Source organism: Tasmannia lanceolata, unplaced genomic scaffold (assembly GCF_043159265.1).
Source record: "Tasmannia lanceolata isolate RefF3 unplaced genomic scaffold, GAP_Taslan_0.1 ptg000007l, whole genome shotgun sequence".
Classification (NCBI taxonomy): Eukaryota; Viridiplantae; Streptophyta; class Magnoliopsida; order Canellales; family Winteraceae; genus Tasmannia; species Tasmannia lanceolata.
The window spans coordinates 8,742,242-8,754,762 of NW_027518684.1; the positions used below are offsets into that span (position 1 = coordinate 8,742,242).

Sequence of the window (12,521 nt, forward strand, 5' to 3'; positions counted from 1 at the left end):
TCGCATTTGCAGCCCTTTTTGAGTAGCCTAAAACAAACAAAAAGAGAGAGAAAAGCGAAAGCACCAGTAGCCTAGAAATATTTATTAGAATTCTATCCGTTTGGTTGCCAGTTAAATTTTTGTCCCAGGAAGATTTAGTAAAATTTTGGTCCCATCCCATGTTTGGTTGCCTTTTAGCACTAGGTTTTTTTTAATCCCACTCTTATAATGATTGCTTGTGTGGTGAATTTTTTAATCCCACTTTTGTAATGATTGCCTTTTCATCCCATCACAAAATAACCCCAGGAACAAAAATAAACTCAGGAACCAAAAATAAGTTTGAGAAGAATTTTTTTTTCTACGCAACAGTTCAAGCAACCAAACAAAGGTTTTTTTTTTCCTACCATAATCCGGTCAACCAAACATGGGATTTTTATTTTACTAGGATACTTCTAGGACTTTTTTCCCCCACCATTTGTAATACATGAATTGAAGAAAACCTAGAAAGGCAAATAGAAGAAGAAAAAAAATAGAGCGTTAGATGAGTAAAAAATGGTGCTGATATTCTCGCTCCCCTACTGTCGCTATTTCTCCCCTTGATGCTGCTTTAACATAAAACGTTAAAGGGTACCGTAGATAGCACGTTTCCATTATTTTATGACCAGCATCTCTCTTGGTATTTTACCTAATGCCCTAAATAGCCTCTCTCTCTCTCTCTCTCTTGGTATTTTACCTAATGCCCTAAATAGCCCCCCCCGGCGCACATAGATAACAACTTTCTCTTCTTTTACCACCTGCTGGCAGATTTATGGATTTTAAGAAATTTGTTACGGTTTGTTTGGGTTTTGGAAAAGAAAGAGCCTTGAAAAAGGGGGGAAACTAGAAGAGAAGAAATTGTTTGGTCCCTTGTAAAGTCTTGGGGTTAGAAAAAAAGAAGTCCCCACATATCTTAAATCAACCCCCTATGTGTCTTTCTCTCTCCTCTGGGTTAGAGAGAGAAAGACACATAGGGGGTCGATTTATCACTCCCCTTTACAAAATCCAACAGCATTTGAATTATTTGAGATTTTTAAAGTTCAGAGCAGAGCATAGCATAAAAATTCCGGAATTTTTCAACTACTTTTCATTATTCAGACATTTTTTTAACTGAGGTTATAGCTTGGAGATGGTGCGGCCTACATGGTTGTTCTCTTACAAATGGTTTTTAAGGTAACTAAGTAAGGTCTAAGGGTTAGAAAAAAAAAAAGGTCCTTCATTAGATTAGAAGGGGAGTGTTGAATCTCCTGACAACAAATAGTGGGGAAATGATATATCCACCCCCTTTTCTTCCCTGGGCCACCCCCTTCTAGTTTAAAAAGAGTAGTCTTGGCGCGCACGCACACACATATAGGCCAATAAATAACGTTTTAACTACAGTATATGAGCTGTAATTCAAAACAATGGTGTGCCTCAAAGATAGCCGTGGTCGCATGCCAAACAGACATCCAATGTGATAAAGGCCTACACAAATCTATAGGTGATGGATCAAGGGTTAGGATCACATATTCAAGATGGGTTCAGCAAAAATCGGCCATAATTGTGATAACAGGTCAGATCAACGGATGCGATGACACCTACTTGAAGTCTTGAAGCATATGCTGTCCAAAAGGGGAGATCATTCATGTGTGGTGGCCCTCTGATTATCTAGCCAAAACCGAACTTCTTTTTTTTTTTTGATGGGTAAGCTGGGGTTAGGCAAAATGCCAAGACCGAACTAGTTCATTTCAACGAACACTGTGTGTCCCTATTCATTTCAAGCAATATATCACTATATATCTATAATTCTATACATAGAGATAGAAAACATCAAAGCTGAAATGGAAGTAAGATACCACAAGAAGTTTGGTTAACTATTATCAATCTTCAAGCTATTTTACGACTTAATGCTCTCTCCTTTTCCATTCTTTCGAAGAGGCTCCCGTCATAAACAGCTCTCACTGTCTCCTTTTGCAGCAATCCCTCCTTGTCTTTAAACAAAACGTAAAGTATCTTCCATTCCGTCCAGCTCGCGAACCTGTAACAATCACACATCAGTTCAACTTACACATGCCTAGAAAAGCTTCCAACAAATAGATCTCTGTACCTGGGCCCTTTTTGGATTGCAGGAAAAAACGTTTCTCGTGGAAAAGCTTTTCTTCTGAAAGATTTTTGCCTCCACATTTAGAGGGAAATGCTATAGTTATGGCTTATTTAGAGGGATATCATTATAAATTGAAGATCCCTCTAAATAAAACTTGTGGTTCTGTTTGCTTTTTTCATTTGTGGTCAAATGATGGAAAAATAAGAAATTTTGGAAAAAAAATTCTTTTCCTAACTTTTCAACACAATCCCTGCATTCCAAACACGGCCACTTGAAGTGAAGTTAATCACAGATTTAATTGACTAATAACACTATAAACAAACCTTAAGACTCCCCTCGATGGTTTCATTGTTTGCATCAATAATGAAACAAAACACCATAAGCAAAAGAAATTCTATGAAAAAAAACATTTGACAAGAGGGGTGGAATTATGAAAAAAAGGAGGTAACGTCTGTCCCGCTTCATAGCAACCAAAGGGAGCCCAAGTTGACGATTGTGATGAAATCAAATGCACATAACAAAAAAAAAATGCATTCTCTCAAGAGAACACTCACCATCCTTTGTAGCCTTTGGGAAATCGATTTGCCTTCAGTATCTCCATCAATTCACTCCACGTTAGAGGATTAGGGTTGGTAACTGCATGCTTGTGGAAAATCTCCTCAGATCTTGATGACACGAACCTTGTCAAAACAAACAAAATGAGATTATACGATTATTGAAGATACGTTGCAGTAAAGTCGGGGATTCGTTCTTCTACGACTATAAGAAAGGAAAGCTTGCTAGTACAGTGCTCAAAAGGCCCCCGCTCCGGTCGATACATAGAAAACTAAAAAAGCCTCAAGACCTTTACCAAGGGCGGCGGGTAGCAAGCTGTGTTATAAAAATTGATGTGCAAATCTGTAATTTAGGATGAGATAATACCTTATACGAAATTAATCTGGTAACTTCAAAAGCAGATTTCAACAGTAACAATTTTCTGCAATAATAAACTGTAAAGGAAGAACAAATCGTTAGATCACTTATCGAGTTGAGGCACGAAGAATCTTCGCTGTCCTTAAGGCAAATCTCGCCCCCACTATGACGAATCAACGGTGCAGATGGGCGTCACGGCGTATGCCTCCAGGATACAACAACTCTTGCTCCAGGGGTGTGCACTCACGCAGCCCGGATGCCTAACAACTTGCTTATATGTGCCAAAAGCCTTGATCAGAAAGGTTGGGAAAACCAGAAGGAAACCAGAGAGAGGATAGCAGAAGAAGAATCCGTTCTATATCTATTTGTATCTCTGTAAAACCATTTTTATAGAAAAATAATAGACACGTTGGGATGAAACGTCGCACTCTTTTAATGCGTGAGAGACGTTTCCCAAACGGTCACAAAACCATGATTTAAGGAATCTCAAACGGTAAAAAGTATTAAATAATGATTAAAGAAAAAGAAAAGAAATAAAATAAAAAGGCTTTGAGCCCATGCGCGCGGCTGGCCGCGCCGGGCCGGGCCGGGCGGCGCGCGTGTGGTAATACCAAAAGCCCACCGGACCCAAGTGGGTGATCCGTGCGCGTAGGATTCCCATGACCTCTTTCTCATTCACAAGACTAAGAGAGTGAAAGTATATATATGGCTACTCTCACCCTCTCACACTTCCCATTTGGGACTAAATTTTTCTCATGGCTTTAGTCTTTTTGGAGGGAAGCTTTAACTTTGAGTGAGAAGCCTTAAAGCAAAAAGTAAAGCCAATGTAAAAGACTAAAAGCACCCCTTTGTAAGATTGAATTACAAAAAGACTTTTGCATAAAAAAGTCAACAAGCTGAACTGTGAATGAAGCAAATAAATCGGTCAACTAGACCAAGGGTGGTGGGTTACATAAGGATCCTTTTTATATCTTTGTAGAGAGTGTTTGGTCTCGGGGTGAGAATTTAAATGAGAATGATGAGGGGTGGAAGACCCAATAGAGTTCTTGCGTGTTATTACCTTCCTTCTACATCGTAGACTACAGAGTCGCTCCCATGTTTGGCTTTGTGGATATTGTTTATGTAGATTGGGAAAAGAGGGGAAAACCATTTTCCCTGCATCATAAAGAGGATTATTTTCTAATTCCAATTCTTATAAAAAAACCCTATATTTATGTTGAAGCATATATGATTAAATAACACCAACTTTAATAGCTTAAGCTTTTGGAGTAATTGATTGTTTCACATCACCACATGGCAGTTCTTGGATTCAAAACCCAACAACTCCATACTAAAAATCTACGTGTACAGCCAACCCAAAGAAAGAGCGGTCACACATGAGGGGGAGTGTTGAAGTATAAATGATTAAATAACATCAACTCTAACAGCTTAAGCTTTTGGAGTAACTGGTTGTTTCACAAATAAGAAGATGGCAGATAGCAGTTATTATAACATATGCAGATCAACGACCACAATGATAATGCAAAATAAATAGTTGAAGATCAATGGCTATTAAGTCAAGTAAAACATTATCATGTGGATATCTTAATGGGTGGATAAAATGTGTTGGGTGCGTTTGGAATACAGGAATCAGGAATCAATATATATTTTTGGTAGGTAAGCCGGGATTGAACCTGCGACCTCAAGGTTGAGAAACAAAGCCTCAACCATTGAGCTACAGACCTAACCCCAATGTAAGGGATATCATTACCAACTATTAATTCTGATTTTAGTGTCTGGCGTGTGAAAACAACCATTAGTCCAAAAGCATAAGCTGTTAGAGTTGGTGTTATTTAATCATTTATAAAAATCTTTCCCCCAATTCAGATTCAATTCTCATTGAGAGAGAGAAAGAGCATTGCAAGAATGAGATCTACAGAGTTAAAGAAGGAAAACACCAAAGAAAAAAACAAATCTTCAACAGCGATGGGAAGCTAGAAATAAAAGAGCATTGCATGAACAAGATCTAAAGAGCTAAAAAACCTCAGCACACTTCATAAAAAAAATTTAAACATCAGAAAGCTACACAGGAAATGCAATATCTAAAACAAGATAGGAAAACTCATCCGTTAAGCTCGGGACGAGGCAGAAAACTAAAATCCACAACTTCAACAGCTAAAGAGATCTGAAAACCCACTTCTTCAACAGCATAAATCGGAAAAAACACTAATACCACTCCTTGGGATATGAAAAACCAAACAAAAGCGTCTACTTTTGTCCAAAACCAAATCAAAGCATCTGCCTTCATAAAAACCATATCAAAGCATATGCATTAATCATCTACAAGCTTATTTAGCTGCTAGGCATTTTAGCAAAGTCTCCTCACGCACTTCTCAATACTTGGGCAAGCTGAAAGCTTCAATTGCTAGACTAGAAAGGGCAAAATAGGAGAGAGATGGGTGGTGGAGGTTACTATTGTGGTTAGGGCTTTAAGAATAATGTTGTTGGTGGTCACATTTTATATTAGGCATTAGAGATAGGTGTTGTCCATCCTCTCTACTCCAAGCAACATGGCACATCCAAGCAACAGGTCAGATCCATTGTCCAACACTTTGTCCTTGTGCTACCCATGTTTATGGCGCACCAAGTTTTATATGTACTTATTTGGCAAGAAAAAAACCGCTGACCTACTGCAACTGCTAAAAGAAAGTCTGGTACTCTAAGTGCATCTGCCATTGTTGTTATTGTCACTGTCATGCCAAAGTCCATGACTTTTGAGACCATCATAATATCTTCCACTAAAGAATGTTTTCTATTTCAATAACTTTTTCTAATTGGTTTAGTCCTAATTTCATGCCAGAGTCCATTACTGTTGCGACCGTCACTGTCATGCCAGAGTCCATGATTGTTTCAACCATCACAATATATAGAGTCCATTATTGTTGCTACCATCACTGTCATGCCAGCGTCCATGATTGTTTCGACCATCACAATATATTCCACTGAGGAGACTAAATAACGTTTTTTATTTCAATAAAGTTTTCTAATCGGTTGAGTTTAGTTCTAATTTCATGAAGTTTTCTAAGGAAGTAACCCATCACCAAGGAAATCACCAGAGCAATAGTTCCTGGCGGTAGAGAAATTTGAGGAAGAACCAACCCTTAACGATGAAAAAGGCTAAAATTTGGAAGAGAATGCATTAGCTCATTCGGAAAAGACTCCCCGGCAAATTCCACCGACTTGGATGAGGGATCATGGTAAAAAGGAGCAGAGGAGAAAGGGAAACCATCCACCCCTCATTTCCCTACCGTCATCTACTCGTGGACATCCTACCTTCTCAACCCTCTTAGAATAAACCATCAGAAGATGACAAAGAACAATAGAAATAGGAGCTAGGTCAAAAGATGATAGCCCGCCTCCCATTGAGAACAAACCACCATTAACAGAGGACACATCATTTAGAACAAACCACCAGAAGATGTGGAAGAGCCAGAGAATCAGAAAGTTATGTCAGAAGTTGATAGACCTCTCGAAACATTAGGGGCATCAAGTTCATGAAGGATAGCAGGAAGTTGACCTCTATGAGCTTGTAATTTGTTTCTTCACCATCAATTTGCTCATAGGTCTCTAGTATTTTTGGATTATTTGTGTCTTTGTTTTTTTTCCTATCTAGTGTGTCTCAAGGTAGGGATGTTAGCTTTCATACTTAAAATGTATCATCTTTTTTTATTCATTTAATAGATTGGTAGGGGTCCCCACGAAACCCAGCTTACCTGCGAAAAAAAAAAGTTTTATGAGGACACTCACCACGACCTAGTAATTCCAAGATTTGAGGGCTTTGTAGAGATTGACAAGATTTACAACAAGATCAAGGAGGGTCTATTTGAAAACAAATTTGATAGAAGCCACAAAAACATCAATGCAAATGTTACTAGCAATCTTCAATTTTGAAAGGGGATTGTTTGACGAATGAAAGAATCCGAAGACCACTTGAAAGTAGATAGACAATAATGCGGCCCCTTCTCCATGATGTGACTTGCAAAGACTGAAGAACCATACTAGAATCATTGGTTGTTAGAGACAAGTACAGTAACATTTTATAAACGAAAAGTACAGTTAGCTATTTTTCTAATACAGCTATAGACAACAGGCAATAAGAGAGGAGTGCCGTTGACAAAGTAAGGAAGTGCGGATATCATTACACCCTTTCTTTTCTAACGAGTGTTTTAGGATAGATTTGTGTCCATTGATAACGATTGCTTATATAATCCATTTAAAGGCTAATAGATGGACGGTCAGGATTATCCCATAGGTGTATTCCAGCCCATTCACGGTAGGCTCACCCTACGAACGATCCAGATCATCCGATTATTAATGTAATGTATGGTTATGATTATGAGAGAGAGAGAGAGAGAGAGAGAGAGAGAGAGAGAGAGAGAGAGAGAGAGAGAGAGAGACTTGCCGGGGGAAGGGTGCGAGGACTGAGAGCCAAATTAATAAAGAAAGCACTGATGGTGGACAAGGCCATGCCACACCGGATCGCACGAAACCCTAAACAATAGGGAATAAAATGATTTTTTTTTTCTTTAAAAAAAACAGAAAACAAAGAGACAGTTAAGGAGAAAAAAAATTAAAAAAGGCAATATAAATGAAGGAAAAAAAAAAAACCTTGCAATGTCTCCCATGGATAAACGATCCCGTCTTTGTTCCTGTCAAAGAAGGCAACATGCTTTTGCAGAACGTTCAAATCCCCGCCATTCGATTCTCCTAAAACCTCACCCTCTTTAGAGGAGAAAAATGTCAATTGCATAAATTCAATAAACAAGCAGAGAGAGCTTTGAATGTCACAGGCATACCTTCGCTCCGAGAAGTCATGGATAGCAGAGAGAGAGAGAGAGAGAGAGAGAGAGAGAGAGAGAGAGAGAGAGAGAGAGAGAGAGAGAGAGATATGGCTTTGGAGCACAAAAAGGAGAGATTGCAAGCAGGATAAGGGAAATCGAACCTGGTTCTTCGCTACGTCACACTTGCTTAGAAGTAAGAAGAGGAAAACATTTGTAAAACACAGGCTCCGTTCCGGAAATAAGAACAATCATGGTTAATTGCTTAAACACCATTTTTAAGGGTTAAATTATCCTAGGAATGCCATAAATATCAGACCTGTCCAAGCAATATGTGCATGTTATTATGGTGTATATTGGGTCGGTTATAACTTATAAGTTTTAACATTCGAAAATCGAAAAAAGGAAAAACAGGGTGTTTAAAAATAAAAAAAAAGCAAAATGTGAGATTAAATTGAAAAATCAGAGACCAACAAACTACCAGCAAGCACAAACTTCAGACTTCCATCATAAAAAATAGCGGGGTGCGGTCTTTTGAACTCCACCTTCAAAATTCTTTGTCTGCATCAATTCTACTACTATTCTCTATAGACATCAGCTTTCTCAAGTTTCTACTGTTCATTTTCTTTACTTATTTTTTCAAATGGGTGCTAACTTGCATAGGGGTCTCTTCATGATAATTGAACACTCATCTTGGTAGATTAAGCATGTTCTAAGATTAATAAAAACTTCTGCTTTGTTAGCTGTTATTGAGGGCACTACATGAGAATTCCGTTCTTACCTCTTGCGGACCAACACCTGATCCTCCAAACTCTCCACGTAAACCTGCCTCACCAAAGCAATCATATAAAGATATTTTCTCATCATCCGATAGAACCTACATAAAAGTGTAATTTCCATGACACAAACGAAAATTCAAATGCAAAAGTCGCAATAACATCTAACAGAAATGCAACCGCGAATCATCTTATAATCCAATGAAAGCACTATCTGTACCAACATCAATACCATATAGAATACACCCTCAAATGTGACTATACAAGAGAACCAAATAGTATCACTGCCATATAGCTACTCCCAAGAAGAATATTTCATTAAACAAAACCAAGAAAAAACACAAGACGGCCTAATGTATACAAATGGAACAAGGAGATGAGCACCTCATATGCAGCACTAATCTCTTTAAACTTTGCTTCTGCCCCAGGACTCTTGTTCATAGCTGGATGATAATTAATGTTTCAAAACAAAAATAGTTTTCAACAACACAATCCGATAAAAATCTAGGTTAAAAGAACAGGAAGAACACAACAATTCTATTAGCAAAGCCCTCGTAAGCAAATTCATATCGTCCTTACTAAAAAAAATGTATGAATTCTAAATTAATCAGCTCTAGACGAAACATTTCGCCAAAGTAATTGATCATTCCAATAATTAACCTAAAACAAATTAACATAACAGACACTAAGGCGCCGTTTGGATACAAGGATTTTAGAATCCAGGTTTTTAGTTTGAAAGCAGTGCAAAGGAGGGTTCATGATCAAGCTGCTGCATGTTGTCCTGACAACGTTTCTCGGAATTTAAGTGAGAAAATCAGGTTTTAAAAATCTCTCCTGCATCCTGAGATTTTTAAAACCTAGAAATATGGGAGGATCTGCTACTCTCTTACTAACGAAAAGAAGGTCGGGAAGTAAAAAACGAGTCAAAAACGACGGCTGGTTCACTTCTTCTCTTGTCTCTTAGCCACAATTTTGAAGAAATCCCGGATTGTAAAATCTGCATACCCAAACAGCCCTATAAAAGAAGCAGTTTAGATACATGGATTTTATAATCCTGGATTTAGTAAGCTAAAACCTGGATTTTACAATCCTAAAAATGTATGATCAAGGTTTTAGGTTGCAAAATCCATGTTTTGTTGGATTAGTGATATAAAATCACTTGGTAAAATCTTCTTTAAGTGAGGGCATTCTTGGAATGTGGTTTATAAGCCCACTAAAGAGGGGTTTATCTTTAGTTGGGAATTATTCTAAAGAAGTGGATGTGGGGCTTTTCTCTACAAGAAAAGGGTTTTCTCTTTCCAAGGGTTTCTTCTTCTTCTTCTACTCTTGCAAGAACTCGATCCAAGGTTGTTGGGTTCCTTTTATAATGTTTTTGGGGTTGTGAAAACATTGTAAAGAGGGAGTTGTTTATTTGCTTGGGTTCCAAGAAGAGGGTGTTGGTGGGGTTTTCACTATTGTTGGAGAGGTAAGGGTTTTAACCCTTGTTTATAATTTCCCATTGTTGATAGTGAAACTTTACTTGCTAGATTGTCCGTGGAGTCGGCCAAAGTGCCAAACCACATAAATCTCGTGTGTCTTTTGCTCTCTTGTTTTCTTCATTTATTTCACTACACTCTTGATTTGTGCACATACTCGTTTAGGCTAATTCTGTGGGTTGCCCGTGGCTATTTGGTATTGATTGGTTCGAGTAGTCTCCTATAACCGGATTTCTAGCGGCGGGATCTTGCCGCAACATGTTTTAGCTTACAAAATCCTGATTTTACAATCCAGGATTCTAAAATCATTGTATCCAACCGGCCTCCAAAGCATAAGAACATGATAAATTCATGGAATTGTAGGCAAAAACTTCGAATCGAATTAATGCACCTTACGCGCAAGGTTTTTGTAAGAGCTTGTTACGTGCCTGATCGGCCATAACACGAATAAACAAAATAAAATGGAAGAATAGGAAAGAGGATGGTTGATTCGAGGCAACCGGGACCTCCTAACGGCTTTGTTCGAGAGGAGCCATTACTCTCCTAGAAACATAGCTTCCATTTTACTGTAAATTCTCTTCTCCATGATAAACATGCCCTTTAAATAGAGCAACTAGAGCACACATTTTGCAGTTACATGGATAACAGCATAACCCAAAAGATAAGGAACAATGAGAAAAATCAGGACAAGCAATATCAGCCATGATTCCTCGTAACAACTACAATTTTAAATAACTAAAATAAAATATCTAAAAGCCTAAAACTTAGGAGATTTATTTGGAGACGGTTTTCAGGATTTGGCACGCATCATTCCTTCCCCCTTGAAACAACCTTGTCCACAAGGTTGTTGAATTCCTCACTAGAGAAAATACTTCAATCCACCGGGGTCCCAAATCCTATTGGCCGTAGTTGATATTAGCCTTTGATATCCTTCAAAATAAGTGATAGCGATTATTCAAACTCCGTCTTCAAAATCTGATGCGATCGATGTTGAAAAGAAATACAATCTTTCTTGGGGTCGTATCGAAACGACAAAATGATCGGATAGTTGAATAAAATAACTATGCTCTTCGGTAATTTCTTCAACTAACCCAGCCTTGTCGCCATCAATTCTTGCACTTTTCTCGACCTGAACATCAATATTTTCAAGATTCTTCTTTTCTTCATCTTTGCGTATTTCCTCGATTAGCTCGCTGATTTTGTCCAAACCTTCTTCAAATCGCCGTTGCGCTTCTATCCTTTTCGAAAAAGACGCTTTAACCTTCTGCAAATCTTCATTCACGAAATTTAAAATCTCACGGAATGAAGCCATGGCGCAGGACCGACTGCTCTGATACCACTTGTTACGTGCCTGATCGGGCCGTAACACGAATAAACAAAATAAAAAGATAAAAAGATAAAAAAGGAAGAATAAGAAAGATGATGGTTGATTCGAGGCAACCAGAACCTCCTAATGGCTCGGTTTGAGAGGAGCCATTACTCTCCTAGAAACATAGTTTCCATTTTACTGTAAATTCTCTTCTCCTCTTTATTAATGATAAACATGCCCTTTAAATAGAGCAACTACAACACACGTTTTGCAGTTACATGGATAATAGCATAACCCAAAAGATAAGGAACAATCCAAAAGATAAGGAACAATGAGGAAAATCAGGACAAATAATATCAGCCATGGTAACAACTACAATTTTAAATAACTCAAATAAAATATCTAAAAGCCTAAAACTTAGGAGATTTATTTGGAGAAAATTCGCATCAGAGCTTTTGATTTCCTGCAAAGTCGCTTTCCGATTGAGATTCAACGTGGCATAATAATCCGATCCCGCAGCCCTAATTACTCTGGGGCGATTGCATTTCGGGCGATGAAAGGGGAAATTAGGGTTAGAAAATGTTTGATCTCCGTGTGAAAATCTCGAATGTATGGAAGCGAATCTGTTGCTAGGGATTGAAGGAGAAGCATTTGAGAAAACGAATTTGTTGAGGGGAGTGGAATTATTAGAGATTTGAAGGAGATTGGAAGGAATTTTGTTAGATCAGGTTAGATTGCAACAGCAACAGGAATGGATTATGGGCATGACCGGAGAGAGGGTTTTGGGTTTCAGCTTCAAAAAATACGAGAGGGAGAGAGAGATAGAGAGATTTTAACTTATAACATACTCTTAAACCTCACAAAACAAATAACAATTCTGTTAATCAAGTCTAGGAATATTTTGAATCATGGAAATACGAAGACAAACAAAAAATGAAAAAACAGGTAAAATCCACTTTTTAACGCAAATCAAAATTGGGGTTTAATGAATGTATTTGATAGAAAACTATACGGGGTTGATCAATTTCACGATGTGGCTCTATAGCAATTATAAATTGTTGATGGCTAAAATGGTAATTGCAGCACTCGTACGTGAAAGGGTTGATCAATTTCCACCTCACAGATTGAGAAATT

At 38.0% G+C, this 12,521-nt stretch overlaps 1 protein-coding gene across 1 annotated transcript; it reads right to left on the reverse strand.

The window, feature by feature from the left end:
• Positions 1 to 1,736: 1,736 nt before the first annotated feature.
• LOC143881300 (putative peroxygenase 5) lies at positions 1,737 to 11,390 on the reverse strand. Its single transcript, XM_077384282.1, has 9 exons — positions 11,141 to 11,390; positions 8,988 to 9,046; positions 8,836 to 8,898; positions 8,609 to 8,704; positions 7,658 to 7,769; positions 7,452 to 7,540; positions 4,071 to 4,165; positions 2,653 to 2,778; positions 1,737 to 2,032 (listed from the first exon to the last, which is right to left on the reverse strand). The coding sequence occupies exons 1-9, from the start codon at positions 11,388 to 11,390 to the stop codon at positions 1,882 to 1,884; spliced, it is 1,041 nt and encodes a 346-aa protein (XP_077240397.1). The 3' UTR covers positions 1,737 to 1,881.
• Between the last annotated feature and the right edge of the window lie 1,131 nt (positions 11,391 to 12,521).